This window comes from Hydra vulgaris, chromosome 11 (assembly GCF_038396675.1).
Source record: "Hydra vulgaris chromosome 11, alternate assembly HydraT2T_AEP".
Lineage (NCBI taxonomy): Eukaryota > Metazoa > Cnidaria > Hydrozoa > Anthoathecata > Hydridae > Hydra > Hydra vulgaris.
Genome location: NC_088930.1, coordinates 38,942,914 through 38,969,523, shown reverse-complemented (window position 1 = coordinate 38,969,523; position 26,610 = coordinate 38,942,914). Strand labels below are relative to the sequence as shown.

The 26,610-nt window shown below is 28.7% G+C and overlaps 2 protein-coding genes across 2 annotated transcripts in view; one reads left to right on the top strand and one right to left on the bottom strand.

Moving 5' to 3' along the window:
* The window catches only part of LOC105847680 (uncharacterized), a 41,929-nt gene extending 32,262 nt beyond the window's left edge, over positions 1–9,667 (top strand). The window contains exon 3 of the mRNA XM_065811022.1: positions 9,487–9,667. Coding sequence (XP_065667094.1) covers positions 9,487–9,636 — 150 coding nt within the window. The 3' untranslated portion in view covers positions 9,637–9,667. The remainder of the gene's footprint in view (positions 1–9,486) is intronic.
* A 6,553-nt stretch (positions 9,668–16,220) lies between these two features.
* Positions 16,221–16,700, bottom strand: LOC136087019 (uncharacterized). The gene has a single exon (XM_065809524.1). The coding sequence runs from the start codon at positions 16,698–16,700 to the stop codon at positions 16,221–16,223; it is 480 nt and encodes a 159-aa protein (XP_065665596.1).
* Positions 16,701–26,610: the final 9,910 nt, after the last annotated feature.

Sequence of the window (26,610 nt, the reverse complement as noted above, 5' to 3'; positions counted from 1 at the left end):
TAAAGACTAACAGCAGTTGATAGAAGAATGTATAAAACCTATAGATATACAAAATATAAAAAAATATACAAAGCAAACATTAAAACTAATTACAGTAGCAAAAGCAGTTGACAGAAGGCTTAAAAAATTGTAAGTTGTATGAGTTAGGGAAACATAAAGATGCTTTTCTCTAAAAAGCTTTTTGAAAGTTGAATGCAGGACTAATAATAACTATTAACAATTGGTAAACTAAATATTTTTTATTATTACTCTAGAGTTAATAATATGAAATTTTTATTGTTGGCCATACCCTGCTGAAAATAAAAGAATAGTTTTATACAGTACAAGGCAGATGTAGCATTTTTTGATGTTTGAAATACCTAACTTCCAGACACGGAGAAAACTCTAAAAATTTAAATGTTTATACTTATATTAAATAAGGATGCTTTGCAAAAAATTGTGATGATTGGAGCCTGGGAACAAAATAGCCCTAAAATTTTAACTACACCTGCCCCAAACGTGAGAGCAATAAGTTGATAAAATACTTTTTTTTACTATTCTCAACCAAGTTTATATTCATCAATAAATTTTAAAAAGATTTTTGAGTCAATTTTAAAATTTATCAATGATTTTAGATTTTGTTAAGAATAGTATAAAATTTTTTTTATCAACTTGTTGCTCTCACGTTTGGGGCAAGTGTAGCTAAAATTTTAGGGCTATTTTGTTCCCAGGTTCCAATCATTGCAACCTTTTGCAAAGCATTCTTTTTTGATATAAGTATAAACATAAATTTTTTGGAGTTTGCCTCATGTCTGGAAGTTAGGTATCTCGAACATCAAAAACTGTTGCATCTGCAACTGCAGTATTTTATGAACCCAACAGTTGGTTGTTTTTTTTCTATTTTGCGCCTGAAAAGATTTAAAAACATTAAGCACAAAGAAAAAGTTGCTCAAAATTTATTTGAGTTCATGTAAATGAAAGGTAATGATAAAGTTTTATAAGTAGCAATTGGCTAATTTGTAGGCTCCATGCAAATGAGTTTTAACTGCGACACTTGATAGCTAATTGACTGGAGAATTTAGGTCTCAGAACATGAGTTGGAAGGCTAAGTTTTTAATATTCTGAGATCTTCAAGTGAAGCAGTTGATATTGTTATGCCTGCAGTTGAACATTCAGTGTGGTATATATGTTTGAATTCTACACTTGTTGACCTGGTCAGTTTTTCGCAGTTTTATTTTCTTATTTAAATATGGAATAGTTGAATTAATTTTTTATAGAATTAGGAATTCAGGCATTTTATACTTCCATTAGGAAAATTATCATCCAAGGTTTACAAGCTCCTTCTACCATTACCCTCAATTAAATGGGAATTTTTTTCCTTCAATCTGATTTTCTTTCTCTTAGTTATTGTCTCTAAATTGTTTTCACCAAAACTCAGTAGTCTTACTTGCCCCAATATCCGAGAAGTTTAATGTCATGATTAGGTCATGGTCTATGGTATAAATCAATGGTAAGCATTTTTTTGTAAAAATAGAAACCCGGAAGCCATAAAGCTTTAAAAGTATTTTTTTTCTTTAAAACTTCAGAAAATAACCCTGATGCAACAAGCCTTAAACATCTTATTGATTAGAGTAACTAATGCCTGTTCTTACCCATAATATTATAACTGCAGAAGAAGTAAAACAGATTATATTTCATCCTATAAATGTCCTAAATTGACTTTCATGAACAGTAGGGGTGTTCAGAAAAAAAAAATTTTAGAATTTGAAAAACCAAACCGTCTAGATTTGAAGCAAATATGTTTAAACTTACTCACAAAAAATTTCAGCGCCATTGAACCACTCTTTCCTTGCCCTCAAAGCAATGTTTGGAGAAAAAAAGGATCAAAAAATGACCAAAAACGGATTACTTTAGGTGTCTTGATGGCAAGGCTAGCATAAATACTTATAATAAATTTTTTTTTGAGGGTTTAGATAAATATCTGCATTTTTGATTAAAAAAGTATGGTTTTTTTTTTCTTCTCAAAAAACAGTATAATTTAAATTTTAAATCGCCTAAAAATGTTTTTTATGTGGTGTGGCATTGTTTTTATTATCTTTTCAACAATTAAATTCAAACTTTGTTATTTAGATTCATAATACAGTTTACAAATGTATATATTCAAAATAAGAATAGAATTACTCATTTTATGTATGTTTAATACCATTACCAAACAAAAAAATATGTTCATAACTTATAACTACAATATTTTTAATTTTATAAGTAGTGATATGAAACACAAATTAAGATATAATGGGTATATATCATTTATATATTGTATATATCATTTAACAAGTGAAATAAAACAATATAAAATATAGCAAATATTTAAATAATATATTTTGTATTTTTCTGGCTTTTATAATATTTACAAATATATTCTTGGTTATTTAGATAAATGATAATGTTAAGTACTAAATTTTTATTTCCTTTATACATATTTACTTTGCGGTAAATATGTATAAAGGAAATAAAAAGGGCAAGTTTGAAAACAAATTTAAGTTAAAATCTAATAAAAAAAAGATATTGTTTATTATTAAAGCAGCTAAACCAAAAGTTACAGGCAATTTCTAGTTTATAAGAAACTTAAACAATTACATTTGTATATTAAATATTTAAGATAGAGAGTGATCTAAATTATCTCAATAAAGTATAATGAACAAAAACAAATATGCATTTAGATATTCAACTACCAACAGGCATGGATATTTTACAACATTTAGCATACCTGCAATCTATACTACCTAAAACCACCAAAAAAATCACTTTGGTTGCATGCTCCCTTCGTAAAAATTTTGAAAGATGTGAAAATTTGGATTGTAACTGCGTTTTAGCTATGGTTAAGAAACCCTTGATAAAAACAGGGTTTGAAGTTGTTAGTGACACTCAACTATTCAAAAATCTTATTAAACTTGACAAGCAGTACCTAATTAAAACAAAAAAACAAAAAAAGAGGCTCTCCTAAAGATTTAACAAATCAGAAAAACTTCAAGAATTTCTTAAAAAAAGTTTTTTGGGTAGGCAAGCTAGATTTGAAGAACATTACTAGAACTGACAAAAAGAGATCTAACAAGGATAAGCTCGAAGGATTGATATTTTTGGAAAATCAGTAAAGAGAAAGAAAGTTTATTCTTGGGATAGAGGATAAAAAATTTAGTAGAAAGGTAAAACTTAAGAATTAAAAGTATTAAGTAATATTTTTCTTATAAGATATTTTGTTATAATTAGTATTATTTATGCTTGTAGACAGCAGAGAGTAACGGAAAGAAAAATAAGACGAAGGATGTGCGAATCTTATGAAATTGAATTCAATTCTGATTTGAATTCTGATTCAACTTATGATTCTGATTTTGAACCTAGTAACTTTTTAAAAAGAACCATCTCAATCTAACTGTACATTAACTCCAGAAATTCCAATAGATGTTTTGCCAAATGTTTTGCAAAAAGTGACAAGTGCCATTTTAACTGAAGCTGGTGTTGAACTTACAGATGAACATTGCAGTAAATCAACAGCGTTTAGAAAGATGAAATTAGCAAATGAAAATATGTCAACTTTAGCAAAAGAGGATGTAAAAAATGCAATAAAAGCTTCTCTTTATCCATGTGTTTTGATGGAAAATACATACATTTTTATAGAAAAACTCTTTATGAAATTAATGCAGGAAAAAAGTTCAAGATTGACAGGCTGGCAGTTCTTATGAACATTGAGGGTGAGACGCACCTACTAGGTGTTCCTCCTTTAATTTCCTGTTCTGGTGAGGATCAATATACAAGTATTATGAACCTACTAAAGGAATATAAACTTGAATCAAAAGCAATACCGGGATCAAAAATGGTTCAATCATAAAGATAGAATTAGCATGCAGGCATCACATAACAGAATTTAGAATAGTGCATTTTTAGAAACATACAACAAATGAGTTGATTACAGGACCTGAAAAGTTATTGTTTCAAAAATTTAAGAGCCTATTTGAACATCCTAATTTTAGTTATGCCCCAAATGATCTGTGCAAGTTTAACTGGAAGGAGGTGAGTGGTAGTTTAAGTGAAAAGGTTACTGAAGATTCTATGAACTTTTGCAAAGCATATATAGAAAGAAAGGGGAAAGCAGGAGAAGATAAACGTGAAGACAGAACAGAGCTTGCTTAATTAATTGTGTCTTATCTATCACCTTCTGTTTATAAAATCAGGAAAACTGGAGCTATCCATGATGCCCATTTTCTTGGTAAAGCAATATACTATCTGAAAATGCAGCTTTTGTTTTCTCGACTTGACTTTGTTTAAAAAAACAATCTCAAAACAGAGGAGTTTGTGGTTTGTTTTTATGCCAATTGGTATTTAGAATCGAGTAATGTGTCAAAGGCCCCCAACTTAGATATTAAAGTTATCCATCAGATGCATTAATTTAGAAACATTTGTTGGAATCCATAAGCAGTTGATGCTGTGCTTGATTCGCTTTACAAGCACACTTAGTACTTGGACTCAACTATAATTCCACAAGCTCTATTGGATGAGGATTTGCCTTCGCATGAAAAACAAAAAATTGCAGGTGCAATTCTTTCATTTAAAATGCTTAAGACTGAACACTTTAAAAATAAAAACAAAAAAAGAAAGACATCAGAAAGGAGATGCTAGTACTGAGAAAGATCCTGATGCAGCAATTTGTCCATCGTTACAACAACGAAAAGGAAAAATAGAACAGAATGATATCAGTTGACAGAGTTTGCTCTGCTTTTAGGATTTCTGGGAAAAGCTCCACCAGTCTTACCAAAAAAAGATTATCTGATAGTCTTTCCTCCTTAGCGAAGAAAAAAAACATGAACAAAAAAAAAAGATTAATTAGATAAACTATAGAAGAAACTTCTACAAAATCTTTTTAAATATTCAAAATATTTTTTTTTTGATTTATTAAGTAATATTGAATCATGATATGCAAAAACCAGATTTGTTACAAAATCAAATTTTTTGGTAAATTTGAAAAAACCTTTTTATTTCTTGTTTTGATTTTGTTAAAAATTGTTAATGATTTGTTTTTAAAGACCACTTGATATAAGGTACTTTGGCACATGTTTGATTTTTTCAGAATATCATTGGTACTGCTCATAAAGAATATTTTTTGCAATAAAAGTGTGCGAAGTGTGGTTTTTGAAGATAAATTAATTAATTGCAGTCATAACTTAAGGAGTATTTTATTTTATTCTGATTAAAATATTACAAACATAAATAAATGTACATAAAATGAGTAATTCTATTCTTATTTTGAATATATACATTTGCAAATTGTGTTATGTTATGAATCTATATAACAAATTTGAATTTAATTGTTAAAAAAATTATAAAAATAACACCATACCACGTAATAAATGTTTTTTAGCCAATTTAAAATGTAAATTAGACTGTTTTTTGAAAAGAAAAATAAACCATACTTTTTTAATCAAAAATGCAGATATTTATCTTGACCCTGAAAAAAAAATTTATTATAATTATTTATGCTAGCTTTGCCCTCAAGACACTTAAAGTAATCTGTTTTTGGTCATTTTTGTGTCCTATTTTTTCCAAACATGTGCTTTAAGGGCAAGGAAATAGCGGTTCAATGGTGCTGAAATTTTTTGTGAGTAAGTTTAAACATATTTGTTTCAAATCTAGACGGTTTGGTTTTTCAAATTCTAAAATTATTTTTTCTGAACACCCCTAATGAGCAGTCAACACAAAGTTAATGAAGTTACAGAAGAAATAAACAAAGGTTTAATCCCATCGAAAAAAATTTTTTGTATAAAAACTTTATAAAAAAAAAACTTGTATAAAATCATTGAGACAGTTACATCTCTGGTTGTCAGACTAAAAAACATAAGTTAAAAACTCCATATTTGTTTTTATAACATCAATTTGACTGTTTTTATTCTACACATAACTTTACAAAAACAAATCAGAAATATTATTTACACATAAGTCAGTAGTATTATTTCTGATTTATCTGCTTTATTTACACATAAATCAGTAGTATTATTTCTGATTATGTACAGTTATGTAATGATAAAAAAACAGTCAAGTTAGGATTATTGAAAGAAAATATGGAATTTTTGACTTTTTTTTTAGTCCGCTAACCATAGATATATTAATTTGTTAGTCTTGTTTCTATTAAAAAAAGAAAATTAAAGAAAACTTTTTTTTAATATCATGAAACTCATGATCTTAACCTGCTCCCTAAATACTCCCACCTTTCCGAAATACTGTTTTAATTTAAGTGTTTAAGCGGCATTTCTTGTTGTACGTAAAATTTATAAGTTATAAAACATCAAAATCATCGTACTAACTAATTTTTCTTTTTTGTTTCAATTTGCATTCAATGTAAAGAATTATTGAAAATAAATTATGTTGTTAATTTTTTTTTACTTTAAAATAAATTTTATAAATATTTTATTAATATATTTTGATTATATATATTTTTTGATTATATATACTCTAATAATATATTATGACAAAATACTGATTTTTTTTGGAATAGGTATTAATTATTCTTGGTAGCTTAATTATATTGAAATTTATCATAAAACTATTCTAAGTTTGATCTATCTGCAAGTTTTTAGAATTAGCCAAATTCATTAGACGCGGTCCGCACACTTATGTTTACAATGTAGGAAAAAAAAATAAAAAATGGTCGCTTTTCAGTTTGATAAAGTATCAACAAGTGTTCCACATCTTAATATTTATACTTTTTCTGGCTAAATTTTTAAAACGCTTTAATTGTATTGTGCATCTGCTTTATGCTTTATAAAAATTTTAAATCAAAAAATTTGAATGGTCTGCTCAAATACTATCGTTTACCAAGATCAGAAAGTGTACAAAAAACCTGTATGAAGTTGTTTAAAACAAGTTTATAAAAAGAGAGATTTAATACAAACAATTTGCCAGAAATACAAACAATTTGCCAGACTTTATTATTTCAGTTAAATAATAAGAAAAAAGATGCAAAAAAAACTTAAATCAATTATTAAAACAAAGTGATATGAAAAAACAAAAATAAAATTCAACAAAGAGAAAATTATTGTTATAAAAATTATAAAAGGAACCCTTTATATATACAAATTCAAAAGTAAAATTTTCAAAATGTTAAAATTGCTTTTATCTCAAAAAAATTACAAAAAACTTTAAGTTTTTTATAACTTTTCTTAATGATTTTAACATAACAAAACCAGATTGTCAAATTTGACTTTTAACATAACAAAACCAGATTGTCAAATTTAACTTTTAACATAACAAAACCAGATTGTCAAATTTGACTTTTAACATAACAAAACCAGATTGTCAAATTTAACTTTTAACATAACAAAACCAGATTGTCAAATTTGACTTTTAACATAACAAAACCAGATTGTCAAATTTGACTTTTAACATAACAAAACCAGATTGTCAAATTTGACTTTTAACATAACAAAACCAGATTGTCAAATTTAACTTTTAACGTAACAAAACCAGATTGTCAAATTTAACTTTTAACATAACAAAACCAGATTGTCAAATTTGACTTTTAACATAACAAAACCAGATTGTCAAATTTGACTTTTAACATAACAAAACCAGATTGTCAAATTTGACTTTGAACATAACAAAACCAGATTGTCAAATTTGACTTTTAACATAACAAAACCAGATTGTCAAATTTAACTTTTAACATAACAAAACCAGATTGTCAAATTTAACTTTTAACATAACAAAATTAGATTGCAAAACTTGATTTCAAGATAATTTCAGTTTTTCATTTTCTATTAATCATATATTGAATTTACTGTTTCTTCAACAATTACTAATAAGGTATTAATTTGTTTAATTTAAAAATGTTTGATGTATTACATCTGTACACTCAACCTGTAGCTGGCATTGAACATAAAATTGAAGAAAATTTTCTACTTGTTTTTCATGGCCCAACACAATTTTTTGCATTTTGTTCTATGCTTATGTAATGAATACCATATCATTTTGGAGCCATATGGTTACTAAAATCAATATTTACAATACCAGTATTAAAAAGTTATCTACTAATGAGAAATATGCTATGCCTTTTAAACCATCATATGTTCTTTGTACATCAGTATTTTCAGTCTTATTTCGAATGATATTAGCAACAATTTTGGTATTATTTTTAAAAGTGTTAGAAGAAGTTTCTTTAAGTATTATTATAATTTGATCAATTTTATTGTTATCTATGTGAAGTATAATTGGATCAAATAATGAGGTATTAAAACAAATATAATCTGATAAAACAAAGGCAGTTCTTTGTGAGCATTTATAACATAAATGTTGACAGACAAATAATTCGCTTTCAAATTTCAATTTCATTTGTACAAAATAAACACGTTACAACTAAACAGCCATTTCTTAAAAGTGTTATTTCAATTTTTAAACAATGATACATCTGTTTAAAAATAGTTTAGTTCTGGATATGCTGATATAGCAATTGTCATCTTTTTTATTTAGGACTCAGTTAATTTTAAAAAATGATTACACTTTGTAACTGTTCTGTGCAAAAAAAAGAGCCTAAATTTTAGTATTTTATCATTATTGTGTTTTAAAAAAACACAAAAGTGAAAGTAAGTAAACACAATAGTGAAAGTAAACCCAGTACACAACCTACTAGAACTAACAGGACAACTTCAATGTTCTATTTTATGAATAAATAAATCAAAAAGTAAAACAACTGATCTCAAATAGTTAATATATAATTTTATACTCATAGATTTAATGCATGTAGCAATTAACCAGGTAACTATTTTATTTTGCAACTTTGTAGCATTTTTTGTTTTTTCAGGAAGACGCAGTTCCCTTCCTTTTTATGGTCACAATACCTGTAAACGATATCTTCACTAATTTTCTTATCGTAAAATATCTTATTTGATGACCATTCAGCTGTAATTTTCGGTACTTTAAGAGATACTTCATTAAAAATACATGTTTGCTATTTAATAACAATATTCAATAGCCTATTAGGCTTCCTTTTTTTCTTTTAGCTTTAAAAAATGTAAACACATTTGCATTTTCTTTTGCAATTCCTCGAAAGTATCTTTTTAATCATTTAGGTTTTTAATCATGATGAATTAGGAACTAATAGAGAACTAGCAGCGACTGTATTGTTTAGTTGATTTTTTTTAATAACAAAGTAGCCATCTTTACTTTTTTCCCTACATCGAATTAATTTCGAGACCAGGCTTCTGAAATGAATTTGGCTAATACAGGGTTTTTGATCTAAAAATAAATAAACGCTTAAATTATCCTAATGTGGAGAGTATTATATTACAATATTTTAAATAATAAATTTAATGTATTTAGTTAGTTATGCCTTGGTTCTGAATCAGTATGATTTTTAATTAATTTTTGTTCAATTAGTGTTAAGTCTCTCTTATTAATTAGTAGTATTATTATTTTATCTGTTTGATATTTCTTTAATGTTTATTATTTTTTAACTAAATTTAGGCTTTAAAGGAGCAATTAAAGTGCCCCACTGGGGTTTTGATGGACAAAAATAAACCCACTAAAACTGAGATTGTTAAAGTGATTGTTAATATTCCGGAAAAAGTTTTGCATAATTTTGAAGAGCGTCACTTAACAGTAATTTACTCCTGATTTTGAATGCAAAAATTTTAATATATATATATATATATATATATATATATATATATATATATATATATATATATATATATATATATATATATATATATATATATATATATATATATATATATATATTTATTATATATATTTGCATTTATGTATTTTCGGGTATTTGTATTTAGTAAAAATATATTTTGTGGAAATTTTATTTTTTATTTTGTACGAAAAAATGTAAGGTTATTTATGTAAAATTTTATAATATACTTATTTTGATGATATTTGAAACTCTTATTTAAAATAACTATATGAGAATTTAGATTTGAAATATGGGAAATAGTTTTGAAAACCACTCTGTGAATGAGAAATAATATTTTTTATCTAATAGCTTGGAATCAATATGACATGCATTAGATTTGTTCTGTTTAAAGTAGTATCGCCTAAGTTTGGTCATTGAGTTTGATCTTTTTTTTTATTAAATAAGATTTTTTTTTTAAATGTTTTATTCGCGCATATAATGACTCTATGTCAAAAATTGACCCAAAAGTCATACTTATATATAATAAATAATTAGCCATGATTAATATATTTTTTGAGAAATTAAAAATTAAACATTTTTTAAATTCTGAGGTTCATTTTAAGACATGTAGAAGGGGGGGGGGGGTAAAAACCCTACGAATAATTTTAAAATAACTTTGGTGACATAAAAGTCCTTATTATTTACAACAAATATTGACTTGAGTAAATTCCCTCCGAGGTTCTAAGACTCGAGTCTTGGTACTTGCGATAAATGAAACGTTGTTAGACTATTTTTAATACCAAATGACATGAGACTCTAAAATCCGATAAATAACAAAACAAAAGTGATAATCCTTCTTAATAATCTTTATACGATTAGACAATATAAACATGCTTGAAACAAAAGGTATCCCCGGACCAAATAGACACAAAAGATTGAAAAGTTTATTTTAAAGTTAATTGCATTTGTAAGAATATAATATGTACATATACTTAAGGACAAGTTGTATCAGGTATCTTATATCATATAAAGATATGTCCATCAGCAGGTACATGTATATATCACAAAAATATTTTTCCTAATTTACTATGATAACAGATTACATTGGTAAAATTGCAACTAGATAATATAGGTCTAACGATATCGATGCAACTAGGTAATATAGGTCTAACGATATCGATGCAACTAGGTAATTTAGGTCTAACGATATCGATGCAACTAGGTAATATAGGTCTAACGATATCGATGCAACTAGGTAATATTGGTCGAGCAATAGTAATAACTTGTCACTATTAAATATTAAAATATCTGTTGAATTATAAAGATGTGTATCAAATGTCAATTCTAAATAGTTTATATTTAAATTGATTAGAGTTCTAAGAAGCACGAGTCTGATATTATTCGAATTGAAATTAATTAGAGATCTTCTATCACTCCAGAAAACACATTAAAGATCTGTTTTAAACCTCAGTTAAAGTTAATACAAATTGAAGTTTTTCTAAATGTTGGTACATTCAATAAATGTCGGTACATTCTAATTATCATTAACAACATATGTTTAGGTTGTGGCTTAGAGCAGTAATGCTGCAAATTAACTGCTGTAAAAAAACGTTATAACATTAGGTTTGCACAGTGCAGAACGTGTTCTTTCTTTCACAATCACGGAAAAAATAATCATAACATAAGCAAAATCAGGCAATCGGTTTTTAGCCATCCAGTGCCGCCGAAAGGCGGGGGGTCGCGAGGGACATATATAATATAGGCGGCCCTGTAGCCACCTGTACACAACCTCGGATGGTAAGAGTTTGTCATCCTGAGAACAAATGAAGCAGAAAAAATCCAGTAAATTATTCAAGATCTGGTCTGCTACGTTTACAATTTATTGTTATTGCTGAATATATTCCTGAAACATATCAGGAAATAAAACAAATTTTAGATATTGTCCAGCTAGATACACTAGCTTTTCCTATGTTTATAAGGTTTTCTGGCCATGGTGCCATCCATGCATGTTTATATTGTGAAATTCAAAAGACTACTGAAATTCTAAAAATGTTTAGAAATATGGTTTTCATATTTCTGAGTTTCAAGTAGCAGGGGCAAAAAAGAAACAGCCGAGCTACATAAATTTGTTATTCAAAAAATACTTATTTATTTTAATGAGAGTTCACAAGTAAAATTAATAACAAAACTCCTCCATCTTCTTTACATATGTTAATGGATTTTATTATTTTTAGTTTTTCTTGGTTTTGAATTAATTTAACTTATGATGAAGTTAAAAATATATATGTATAATGCAGACGTTTTATTTTTTTCCTCTCCTAAAAAAGCAAATTTGAAAAAAATTTAAATAACTTTTTTTTTTAATTAGAAACTGCAAACCTAATTTCGTTAAAAAATGTTTAAAAAGTTAAAATTAGAATAATTCTAAAGAAATCGTATTTCCGCTTAGTAAGGCATAGTGCACTGAGAGGTCAACATCAAATCATTGGATGTGCCTCTAATGATTTATTAGAATTTGCTCAAGTCAATATTTAAAAAAGATAAAAAAATTAAATATTTTCTCTCTCTCTCTCTCTCTGTGTATATATATATATATATATATATATATATATATATATATATATATATATATATATATATATATATATATATATATATATATATATATATATATATATATATATATATATATATGTAGAGATGCTGTTTTGTGTATACACTATCAAGAAAGTGCTCGATGAACTAAGTCAGAGCTATAATATAGTGTTTTACGCAACTAGTTTCAATTGTATAAAATTTTTTAGCGAAAAAACTATATTGTATTTTCACTTTTTTGGAGGCAGTCTCTGATGCAGAGATCGACAGTCAAGGTCTACTTAGTGACAACATTACTAAGATTGATTGCGTACAAGGCCGGCGCAAAGGGAGTTTGTGACCCCCCTCCCTCCATAGATGAACTTTTCGTTAAATTTTAAAAAAGGGTCAAATTTGCCGACTAAATTTGTCATTTAGTCGGCAAATTTGACCCTTTTGAGACAAATTAGTCGGCATATGTAGACCTTTTAGACAAGTCAGTCGGCAAATTTCAAAAAACGGAGACCTTTTTTTTTAGTCAGCAAAAATGTTAATGGCATCCTCACCCACGTGACACTACTCGCGCTGACCATGATTACACACCATAGCTGGAAATTGTTTGCAAAACAAGAAACTTAGATGCAAATTTTTCTCTTCAAATACATATATTTATTTATATATACGTATATTTAAATTGATCATTGACATGTTTATCTTTGTTCTCATAGTAAAATTGGTGATTAAGAAGTTGTGAAAAGTTCGCCTTGCAATATGTTATGTCATTTTCAATTATACACATACTTTTATGCGCCATTAGTTTTATCAACTTCTTTTTTGCGTTAAATTCTCTTATGAAATGCTTTAGTTACAGCATTTTTAAGTACTTTTTTATACAAGCTCGTAATGTCTTCAACATTTTTGCAAGATCTCTTAGTGACTGGTTCAAATATCTTACTACTGATGAGGCTATTGATTGCTGAAAATAAAAAAACAAAACATCGTTTATCTCCTAATTTATTTTATTCTTACTTTAGAAATATTTAATTTTGTGGCGTATTTCTCAATAATACCCCATAAAACAAAGAGCTTACTTAAAAATAAGTTCTTTTCAAATACAATATCAAGGACCGTTTCTTTGGAAAAACTTGTTTAAAATTTTTTTAAATAAAACTGTTTTAAAATACTCTTCAAAACAGTTAAAAAAAGAATCTAAACGGTTCTTATTAGAAAAGAGAATTCGATTTAAAAAATTTCTTTTAAACGATTTAATAACCAAAAAAAAGCCATCACTATAGTATATATGCATAGTGAGTATTTATTTTATGATAAAAAAAATTTCTTATATTATATTATTGTTTTTAACATTTGTAATATCTGTATTTAATAATAGTTTATATATATATATATATATATATATATATTTAATATAAACTTACAGCGCAATATAAAAGGGACTTGGTGATTAGACTATATCTCTTCTAGTTCCGGCCATTTATTATATATGTAAATGGTCTTATTACAAATATTATTATACAGCAAACAAAAAACAAACAGAAAAAACAATAAACAGAATTGCTTAGAAGTCCCCCCATTGCTATATAGTCTATTCAACCGTCTTATAGAAAACAATGGAACCATCTGATCAATGGAAGCCACCACAAAAAATACCTATTCCAAAAATCACAAACCCGCTCTTATCCAATAGCTATCGTCCAATCGGTATTACATCCGCATTAAGCAAAGTTTTTGAACTCATTATTACAAAATATATTGTCCATTGAGATTATCTGGGTCTTCAATAAACAGTTTGGTTTCTTCTTAAGTCATGCTAAAGATAATAATAAATAAATATGCTAATGACATTCTGTCATTAGCATATTCTGTCATTAGCATACTTCTCAAAAAAAAATGATAATGACATTCTGATCTAAATTATCTACAATAAAGTTCCTGACAACTTACCTCAATTCATTGTTGATGGTGTTGCACTATCTAAGGTAGGTGGTATGAATCTCAATAGCTCAAAATGTAAAGTCAGTAGAATTAATGGCAGGTGCTCTGACAACCATACTCTACCACGGCCCATTCTCATTAGCACTGAGCTTGAAACTGTTAACAGCAACAAATACCTTGGCATCCTACTCAATGAGAATCTTGATTGATAAAATCAGTAGATAAAAGTGCACAACACTTCATAAACTTCAGTTTCATTTTTACTTTAGCGTCTTAAGCAAATTGGACTATCTCTGCACAACTTTCTTAAGAAAAATTAAATAAAAACTATGATGTGTTATACTTTTTATAGTTTTTTGTTTGTCGAAACATGGTTTAAGTTTAGTAAATTTTCATGATTTGAAATTTACTTTATTATTCATAAGTCAACATTTGTCCATTGAGCTCATCTGGGTCTTCAATAAACAACTCGGTTTCTTACCAGGCCGTAGTATAATGGATGCTATCATTCAAGTTATATAGGACTAAAATTATGCTAATTTTCATAATTTGAAGTTTACTTTATTAATCATAAGTCAACAGTTAAGAAGACGCAAGAGTTCTACACAATTGGGGTAAAAATAATATTGTTTCCTGGTAACATTGCCTAACTTTTTTAACAACTAATTGCGTAATTGCTAATTACTTTGTTCTACTATGTTTTTTTTTGGCATTGTTATTTTTTTAAGAACAATTTGGGAATCGGAAGGCTGTCTTGATTACTTTTAATTAAAATAACTCTTCTCACCTGTCGAATAATGTACGGAGGAGGGAGACTGGGAGAATAAGCACCGAGAAAATCGTCAAGTTATTGTCATCTACGTTAATTTATGTAATCAATTAAATAAATTTGCGCATCAAACACAGACAATTTTCTTTCCTAAAGTAGATATTACATTCAAACATTTTTGATGTTACATTCAAACTTTTTATTTCAAAACAAATAAACCGGGCGAGAGTTTAATGAGCTTTAAGTATGCGAAAAAGACAAAAAAAAATTCAAAAACACTTTTCTACCGTTTACTAAAACTATAGAATTAAAGAAATGATATTAGGAATAAGTATAAAAATGGTCTGTGTGGAACAGACTTACCATAACCCGGGTCTGAACAGCTAAGCATGGGCGTTTGATTTTTCCGTCCGGTAAATCCGTCCGTTACCGTTAACGTCCGTAAAGTTAAAAAATTTTAACGAATGGTATTAACGGAAAATTTCCGTTAAAACTTTTTAACGGACCGATATTTATTCGTGAATTTTCGTTGATCCGTTAATTTCCGTTAATTTCATTAATTAAGTTGAAACATCTGGTATAGTATGTAAACTTATCCTCTTTCTTATAATAAATTACAATATTTCTAGGGGTTATATATACCCTTGTTATTCAAGTAATATAAAAAACCGTTAAAAAAACAAACAAATAATAAAACTTCAATGTAATGTGTTCTTGCGTCTTAAAAAAGAAAAATAAAGTTTCCAAAACGACGATGTGACGTAATCACCGTCGTCTTCATTTAAACCGCCTTCACCCGGAGAACACTGGTGAAACTGTATTTCCAAGGACTCTCTCACTTTTCTCTTAAAATAGTCTTCCTCTACTTTAACAGTGTTGTTATTATTCCAGCCAACAGCACCATGGCAATTTCTGGAATGCCCCGCTACGGCCGAATTTTTCCATTTTCCCTCAAAAGTATGTTTTGATGTTGGCAAATGCGAGTTGAAACCTTGAGTTTTGTTTCACCTACATAGAACTTTCCACACGAACACTCCAGTTTGTAGACTCCTGGGTGAGAGTTGTTGGGAAGTCGAGGCTTGTTTTTTGAGTTATTAATTGTTGAAGGTTTTTTGGTGATTTAAAAACTGGAGTATAGCCTACACTTTTAAATATCTGTTTTAATTGGTTACTTAATTTTGGTACCCATGGTAGAGAAATATATTTTGGTTCTAGTTTTTTGATGTTATTGTTGTTGTTTTGTTGATTATTTTGCTTATTTTGCTTATTGTTTTTAGTTTTTTAGACAATGTTTTGAAGTATTTTTTTATTATAACCATTTTCTGTAAACATTTCTGTTAGAAACTTTAATTCATGATTTATGTGTTCTTTACTGCATAATGCAAAAGCTCTTTGGATAAAACCTTTAAATACACCATAAATTATTTTTGGATCGTGACAAGAATGCGGCTTTATTTGCACATTAGTTATTGCATCTTTGCGATAGATATTAAAAAGATATGTTCCGGATTTGTTATTTGTTATTGAGAGATCGAGAAAATTTATTGTGTGTGAATCACTTTCTTTTTCAATCGTATACTTGATATTTGTGTGTTGATTATTTAACAAGTCAAGAAAACGTTCTGATTCTGCCTCATTTATAAAACGGGAATGGATATCATCTACATATTTTTTAAATGATTTTACACATATTGGTGGTGTAAGATATTGTGCCTGTAGTAACGCTTTTTCTTCATAATGTTGTAGAAAACTCTCTGCCATTACTACTATTAATGATAAACCTATAGGACCAGCATCTTCCAATGTGTGTATGTTGCTTTCATATAAAAAATAACAATTTGACACAAATCTAAAAGTATTTTTATTTCTGAAAAAGATAATTTTGATTTAAAGACAGGACTGTTACGGAGTTGTTCTAATAAAATATCGATTGATTCTTTAACTGGTATTGAAGGGTAAAGATTAACAATATCGAAGGAAACTTGAAATTCACCAGGATCGATATACCATGATTGAGCACACTCAACAAACTGTTTTGAATTTCGAAGTTTTGTTTTGTTAAGATTGGAGGTAGGTTGGATGAAATTTACTAAATAATTTGATAATTTATATGTAGATGATCCTATTGTGCTTACTATAATTCGCATTGGGTAGTTATTATTTGGTTTGTGTGCTTTGATGACACCATATAATCGTGGAGGAGTGGCGTCACTTGGATAAATTGATCTATATTCATTTTTTGTAAACTTTGTTTTCAGATTTCGTAAAGTATTCTGAACTTTGCGAAGGAGTTTTTGAGTTGGATCATAGTTTATGATTTTAGATAAGTCCTACGAATATACGCTTTTGCGATCGAGAAATAAGCTAAAAAACAGACTTGCGTCTTTATTAATCAATTAATTAATCAAATTTAAAATATTAATCAAATAATTAATTAAAATATTAATCAAAACAGACTTACGTCTTTATTAATCAATTCATAAATGTTTTTATATTTTAGGTATTATCGGTTAAATCAGCGTATTTTCTCAGTTACAGTTTGCAAGCTCTCTCTTATCTACATGTTTGTTTGCGTTTTCCATAATAGTTAAAAATTTTATTTTTTAACAATTTTATATTTGTTTTAAAAAAGTTTACTTTAAAGTAAACTTAATAATATGCGTTGAAATAATCAAATGATTTATATGATTAAGGGAATGATTACCCGATGTCGTAAGAGAATACAGTGCCAAAACTATAAAAATTAAGATATATACTGTAAGCATCGGCGTTACCGCACCGGCGGTAAAAAAATTTCGGTAAAATGCGGTAAAATGCGGTAAAACGCGTAATACGCATTTTTACCGCAGTGCGGTAAAAATGCGTATTACGCACTTTTACCGTATGCGGTAAAAATGCGTATTACGCATTTTTACGCTTTCTTGTAACAGAAGACGGTAAAATTGCGTAAAAATGCGTAAAATCGGTAAAAATGCGTAAAAATGCGTAAAATGCGTAAAAATGCGTAAAAACGGTAAAATTGCGTAAATACGGTAAAACTGCGTAAAAGCGGTAAAAATCGGTAATTTCGGTAAATTGTGATAAAAGTTTGTATAAGCGGTAATTATTATGGTAAAAAATTACTTTGTTTTTATCAAGTCAGATAGTTGTTAAATAATTAATTACCCTCTAAAATTAAATTAGTCTCCTATATAAGCTTGACAAAAGTCAAGAAAGACTAACAACCTCAAAGTTCTTCAGTGATCTGATTAGTATACCAAAATCACTACCGAATCAAACCATCTTCAAGAAACAATGTCTCTTTGGAATTATTTTACCAAGCTAGACAGAGAAGAGGATAACATCTCTGGCTCTGGCAGAAAATCAGGATTTGCTGAGTGCAATAAGTGCAAAAAAGTGATTAAGCTGTCTCAAGGTAGCACCAGTGGAGTTAAAGCTCATTTAAAGTAAGTGTTTTACTCTTACTATAATTTAGTATATTTTAAACCACTGATCTCAAAATATAACTAGATAGCGTATTCTATTGTTGTTTTCGAAAAAATATTGAAGCAAAAATTGGCCTTCCAAGATGGCGGCGATCAGAGCTCTTAGCGGTGAACCGATGTACATCTAATAAGACTATTGCAATATGAAAGAAAATAATTAAACAGTTTTGAAAGAAAAACAAGACAATGAAACAAATTTTTAAAAAGTTTATAGAAATGAAATGATTTAAAAAAAATTAGACAATTAAAGAAATTGTTAATTTAAATGTTAAAGTTCAAAATATTCGATATAATTTTTTTATGTGCAATTTACGATTAAATTAATATTTATGTATAACTTATGTACCTTTTAGTTCTTAGTTACCCAATACAGTGTGCTAGAAGGTTGATAACACAACTGAATGGTAAGCGGCAGTGGTGTCTACCTACAATTTTGACAAATTTTATATTTTCAATAACGCAACATGCAGTTGTGCTACTAACCTTCTCAGGGCGTGTCTAGGGGATGTCTGCTACGTCGCTGGACATACCCAAAATATGTATCTTTATATATTTTTTCACAACTTCAATATTTTGAATAAATATGATGCGTCGGTAGATAAAAGCAAACAGAGCGAATAATTATAGCAAACTAAAGCAATAATTAAGCAAACTATACAAGGTTAATTGTTCGAACAGATGGTAAGAAGTTATTAATCCGGGATAACAGTTAGATTTACGATTTGGTATTTTATTATAGCGCTTTTCAAATCGAGAACGGTCTAAAGTTTATTAAAAAACGATTTATATATTAAACGGAGGTTGTTTTAATTTTTGACTTAAACAAATTAATAAAAAACTTGAATGGACATACCTTTTTTATTAAGTTATAAAGTACTTCTTTTTTTAAATATTTTCTTTTGTTAATTTAAAAAAAATAAAAGTTATTATTTCTTAGAGAACAAATTCCGGACTTCCATTTCAATTAAACCCTTAGTAAAGTTTTAGTCAAATTCTTTTGATATTTATCATCAGGAGAAGAAGACTACAGTTAACAACAAGCATATATTAAAATATATCAATGGACATCCCCAATTGTTTTATACAAAGCTGTGTATCTTTTTAATTACTTGCATTTTGAACAATATAAAAAGAAAGTAAGGGTTTTAAACACTAAAAATTAAATTCGGACTTACGTTTGTACATACACTAAGCCGTCTTACCTCATATATGCGTTTCTCAATGAGGAAGGGGGGGGGATGCTAAAATTTAACATTTTTGGGAAGGGGTTAAAATTGCGACTTATCCAAAAAAATTCCTGTACAGGCCCCTGCTTCTAGCACAAGCATTGGGTAGTTAAGAACTAAAAGGTACGTAAGTTATATTGCAAATGCTAATTATTTTAAATTTGAGATTTCTGCACAAGTAAACAAATACTTTTTCTTCACTACTATTAAACAAACTAAATTGAAACAAACTAAAATTAAAACTCCTACTTAGTTTTACTGAGAATCTGTGTTTTATCATATGTGCCCATAATTATGAAAGTGGTCTAAGTCAAAATTAAAAAAAAAATGAATTTATCACTTATTTCACACGACATGATTTTAAACTAAATATATTCAATGTAATTTTTACGATATCGTCAAAAATGAACCTTTAAAAAGTAGTTGTAATTACAACGTTATACGGAATTTTTAATTTATTCAAATGCGAATCATTAAATATCTCGAAATAAGAAATATGACTTAGACCACTTTCATAATTATGGGCTCATATTTATTCTAAAAAACGAAAAGCAGAAAGTTAACATACAACAAGCTATTGTAAGAATATGTTTTGTTAAATAAAAAAATATTTATACTTGAAGTTTATGTAATTATGTAATATTCCGTTATTTTTATGAAAAAAATCTTATGCTAAACAAAAAAATAGATTTTTATTTGAAACTTATCAATATTTGAGCTTAAGATATAAAATTTGATTATCATTAGTTTCTTAATTTTCATATAGCCGTTCGTTGTATCCGCCGCCTTCTTGAGAGGCCAAAACTGGCTTCGAAAAATTTTGCGTTTATATGAATAAACGAGCTGGCCCGGATAGCGATCCGGGCTAGTTTGTTTATTCATATAAACGCAAAATAAAATTAAGTTGAAATAAGGACAACGTCGAGATCTCGGTAAACGGGCTGGCTCGTTTGCCGAGCCAGCCCACTTTCCATATAAAGAGGCCCTAACTCTAAATTTTCATCAGTCAACAAAAAAATCTATTAAAATGGCTGCCCACAGTTTAAAAACAGAACCTCTGATCACGTGGTATTAGTTTAAACTTTTATAGCATTTGTTTAATAAGACTGTACTTCAGGATAAAGTAACTACTTCACGCGTTGACAAATTACTAAACAAATTACAGGTAAATAAGGTAAAGGAAATTAGTTGTCGGCACGAACAGATTTTCATCATTTTTTCAAGATAAATATTTGTAAATTTGGGAACTTTTTTCGTGTAAACAAAGTCTGTCAATGATAAAATAGATCTGTATGGATAATTTTAAAATGACTAAAAAAAGTATAGCGAAGTATAAAAAAGCTTAAATTAAATTTTTTATTAAGATCTGGTTTCATTCAACTCCTTGGTCCTTCATTCACCAGCCTTAATTTTGTGTATTTTTTTAGTATTTTTTCCGACATGTCGCCATTTTTTGCCTCGGCTACTTTATAAGCTCCATAATTTATATTCCTTAATGCATTATTTTTTTAGTAGGTGTATTTTCTTATAGACTTTTTTATAATTCATTTGATAAAGCATAACCTTTTAAAAAGTTATTCAAATTTATAATTATCTTGCAAAATGCGGTCAGATATTTCATGTTTTCGCTTTTCATATTTCATATATTATTTCAATTGTCATAATAAGCTCATAATAACCCATTTGTTTTTGTCAAATAAAAATTAGTTTATATATAGCTGGTAAATCATTTTATGTTAATATTAAATACTTAGTTATTCTTGCGGTTTGCCATAAATTGACTTTGCTAAATTCTTTAAAACTGTGACAAATTATTTTTTTCTTTATTGTATTTACATTCATTTTATGTATAAGTTATTTATCCTTTACTGTATATATTTCTGTTGTTAAACATAAAAATAGAAAATTCTATAATATTCATAAACTGGATGTCTACAGCAATATAATAGATGGAGTAATTCCCTAGACATGAAACCATTGTGCTCTAGGTAGCTACAAAACAATTTGATTTTGTATTATTTATTTTATCTCAAGTTATACATGTACTAAGGTAGTCAAGCAAATGATCTCAATTTCTTTTCATTGTCCGCGTTATTTCTTAAGGTATTAAGAATGTCTATCTATATAAAATTAAGCTTAAAACTTGGTTCTTTTGCTGTTATCTTTAATAAATGAGAGGAAGTTGAAATGACTGGTTAGACGAGTCCAAAAATTTTCGTTAAATCCGACAGACTTTAATATAATTTAATTTCTATTGCTTAAAACAAAAGATTTCTAACTATGCGCAACGAGCATGGTTCGCAAAAAAAACAATAGGTTGCACGTCCATTTCTTATATGTCCATGGTAAAATGCAACATGATAAAAAAAAAATTATATAGAATTTTTAAAAAAACACTAATGTGTCTTGTGGTTCATGTATTTATTTTTTATGAACTATCTACTACTGAAACATTGTAATTCGCATCCTTTTAAACATATATAATTCCACTATTTTATTTCAGATCCTGCAATCCGCTATCTTTTTACCAGATGCAAAAAGTCGATAACGAAAATAAAGAGAAGAAATTTCAAGAAAAGAGGAATGCTCAGGCAGAGGCTGATAAGTCCAGTACCATAAGAAGATATTTTGGTCCTATTAATAAAAACAAAAGGCTTGATAACCTCCCACATGATGCATCATCAAGTCACCAAACAAAAATGGACGACTTTACTGAAACAATAAAGTGGCCTTCACAAAGTGCTCAACAGTTGGAATTTGATATCATCCTAACCCTTTCACTAGTTCTCTCTAACCTCCCGTTTCACGTTATTGAAACTGCTGGCTTCAAAATGCTGCTGAATTATCTTTGTCCACAAGCCAACCTAAAAAGTCCAACCACCTTATCCAAATTCAAGCTACCAATGATTTATCGCAATCTAAGACGTGATGTAAAAATGCAAATTGAGAGAGACATCCCGCATTGCGAAATGGCAGCTTTCACTACAGATGGATGGACTGCAAGAAATGGTGATCCCTTCGTCTCCCTTACATTGCATTATGTTACCAAAGACTTTGAACTCAAAAACTTATCTTTGGATTGCCAAAACTTTATTGGGAGACATACAGGGGTTTTGCTTGCACAAGGAATAGACCACATGATTTCTCAATTTCCTGGTCTTCAGAGGGAAGACCTTTACAAAGTGGGTGTTACTGATGCTGCAGCCAACATGAAGAAAGCAATCACGGAAAGCAAAGAGATCAGTGATCATCTAACCTGTGCCGATCATCTGCTCAACACTTGTTTAACAAAGGCTGTAGAAAAATCAGAAGGAATCAATGGTATAATTAAGAAATGTAAAGGACTTGCTCAAAGGACCCACCAAAGTTCATTAGACTGGCAGGACATCAAGAAAGCGTGCGTGGAAGCAAATATAGAACCAGTAAAGATCATTCAGCCAATTGTAACAAGATGGAATTCTAACTTTATGATGCTTAAGTCAATCCTCAGATTGAAGGCTGGTTTACTGGTTGCTCTAGAAACTCTAAACAAACCAGATCTTCAAAGTTTGATTCCGGATGAGTTAGAGTTTATTAGTATTTACAACATTTTACCATTTCTGGCAGAATGTAAGCGATGCTCTGATTCCTGGTCTTCTGAAAATCTAGTGACTATGCATAAAGTTCAAAAAGACATATTAAATCTCCACTTGCTTTGCAAAAGAACCATAAATGACATTGAAGAGCGTGACCCTCAAGTTGCAGAGTGCCTACACAACTTCATGAAAGAATTTGAGAAGGGTTTACCTAATTATGGCGTTGGAGTCAAATACTATAATGTGGGTTCACTTCTGCACCCATATTATAGAGGATATACACTCAAAAATATTGCAAACAGTGAGGAAGGAAGGGAAGCCGCCATCAAGGAATTGGTTGACAATCACCCAACCACAATCCAGTTCTGCGAGTCATTGGTTGATGATCATACTTCGCTAGAAACATCAGATCTTGACGAAACAATGGATCCAGTGGACCTTGAGTTTTTGAAAGACAGGAGGCAGGTTTCAGCGCATCGCCCTGGGACTTCACAGCCTAGCCAATCAAAGCTCAAGCCACCCTTGATGCTTGAATTTGAAAAGTATCAGACTATGGCCTTACCTGAAAGGGATGTGGATGCTTTAGAATGGTGGAAGCAAAATAAAAATGAGTTACCTTTGCTAGCTGGTCTGGCTAGAAGTTACTTGGCTATACCTGTGACTTCTGCTTCATCAGAAAGAATGTTTTCAGTAGGAGGTAGGACAGTTACTGATTTTAGACATAATGTAAAACCAGAAAACACTAGCATGTTAGTTTTTGTGAGTCAAAATTACGCAAGGGTTCCTTCTAACCTCAACGATTGGGAAAAAACTTGCGAAGAAGAGCCGTATGAATTACCACATGTCACACCACCAACTAAGAAGACTCACCAACAGGGAAAATTACATAGTCAAACTGAAACTAAAAAAAGAGGTGCACTTGAAAAGGCTTCTCCAACTTTATCAGATACTCAAACTGGTCCTGAACCTAATAAGCAACAACAGCTACAGTTAGATACTCAAGAGAGTCAAAGGACTCTAGCTCAACAAGAAGGGTATGAAGTGACTCAAGGTAAAGACCAAACTCAAAGTGTCTCTTTGTTTATTCCAATGACACTCCAGCACAATCAAAGTAGAATCAAAAAAGCAAAATTAGGTAATATAATGAAGTCGAATTAGAAGGGGAATGAGAAAAAAAAGTACAGAGCATCTGAGCTTGCAAACATTTTATTAGAGACAGATGATGATATATCTGATGATTAATTTTTTATCAATAACTTGTTTGTTTAAAACTGTAAATGTAATATTTACTAATAGAAATACAAAAAGCAATTTAAAGTATCTTTTTTTAGTTTTTCGGTAATCAGCAAAAAAAGAGGTAATTTGTGATAAAATGCGGTAAATCGTGATAAAAAGCGGTAAAAAGTGATAAAAACGGTAAAAAGTGATAAATGCGGTAAAAAGTGATAAATGCGGTAAAATTGCGTATTACGCATTTTTACGCAAAATTACCGCGGTAATTACGCATTTTTACGCATTTTTACGCTTTTTACGCAGATTTACGCATTTTTACGCAAATTTACGCAAATTTACGCATTTTACGCAAATTTACGCATTTTTACGCATTTTACGCAAATTTACGCATTTTTACGCATTTTTACCGACGGTGCGGTAACGCCGATGCTTAATATACTGTATTCTGCATTTCGAAAAAGCCAGATATCTAGCAACCCTAATTAAACGTTGTGACTTTCGTTGACAATCATTTAAAATCGTTTACAAATTAAAAATAAATAAAAAATAAATAGTTTTTTGACAATAAAATAAATATTTCTAAGATCGAACAAAATTAACTTAGAATTGAATAAAACAAATAAATACAAATAAAAACAGTAAAAAATATATTTTTTACTGTTATTTATTTGTATGTATATTTTTTAAACTACATTCTACATTTATTCAAATGTAAATAAGTTTTATTTACATTCATTTTTTAGATTTTTTTTCTTCATAAACTTTTCCGAATAATATGCAGCATAAGTATATATTCGGCCCTGCCAATCAAGATGCAAAAGGAATCTTATTTACTTAAGGGATCGTTCATATATTACGTAACGAAAAACTTATTTAAAAAATATAAGTAGGAGATCATTTTGTTTTTTTGCGCGACAGTTTTCGCTGGACTTATAAATTGTTTATATACTTGGTTTTATTAAAGACTCTGCGAGAGAAAACTTTTAACTTTTAATCTTTGAATTTAATTTTGCGTTACGTAATTTATGGACGATCCCTAATGCTGTATATTTTATTTTGCGGCTTATAAAAATTAAAGAAATCCTATGATAAAGGTCAAGTGGTGCTAAAGTCATATTATAAAAAAAAAATATTTATACATCGTAACATACATAAAAAAGTCATATTATAAAAAAAAAATATTTATACATAACGTGATATATTTATATATTTATATTTATTCGTATATTCGTATACTCGTTTATTTCGTATATTTGTTTATTTCGTATTATTTCGTTATTCGTTTATTTCGTATTATTTCGTATTCGTTTATTTCATATTATTTCGTATTCGTTTATTTCGTATTATTTCGTTTATTTCGTATTATTTCGTTATTCGTTTATTTCGTATATTCGTATATTCGTTTATTCGTATATTTATTTGTAACGTATAAAAAAGTCATATTATAAAAAAAAATATATTTATACATCGGCCAAATAATCAGGAAGTTTTTTGGAATCTCAAACGCTACTTTTCTGCAAATAAGTTTTTCTTTACCGGCAGTTTACTTTTTTTATTATCTTTACATGAATGCACAAAGCATTATGCCACAGAGAAAAGACATTTCCAAAAAATCACGCACGGAAAATCGTGTAATAAAACTAGCAATCTCCCATTTACTCTCATTTAATTATAATCTATATAAATATTTTGTAAACGGGGAATGGCATACATTAGTAATGTTATCAAAGGATAAATTAAGTTTGAAACGGAATCCTGTGCGGAATAGAAAAACGCAAATTTTAGTTACCAGATAAACAAACTTTAACTTCTCAGAAAATATACGTTTGAGCAGTTTTTTTAATCATTATTTGTATATTAGATATCCAGAAAGTTACAGGATTATACTACGTACACAGTCATCGTTAAAATCGAGTCGCAGCAATCGTTTAAATGCAGGTCATGCAGTACAAGTGACGCACGATCGTGCTTTCGGAAGTTGCAAATTTGCTGAGTTCATCTTGTTAGTTTTATGAAAATAAATTGCTTTTGAGTATTTCAAGTAAAATATCCGTTCTACTTAATGTATTTTCAATGAGAAATAGCAGTCATCAAATATTTCTAGCTGGAGTATGGCGTTTAGAACACCACAGTATATTTTTCAAACTACTGC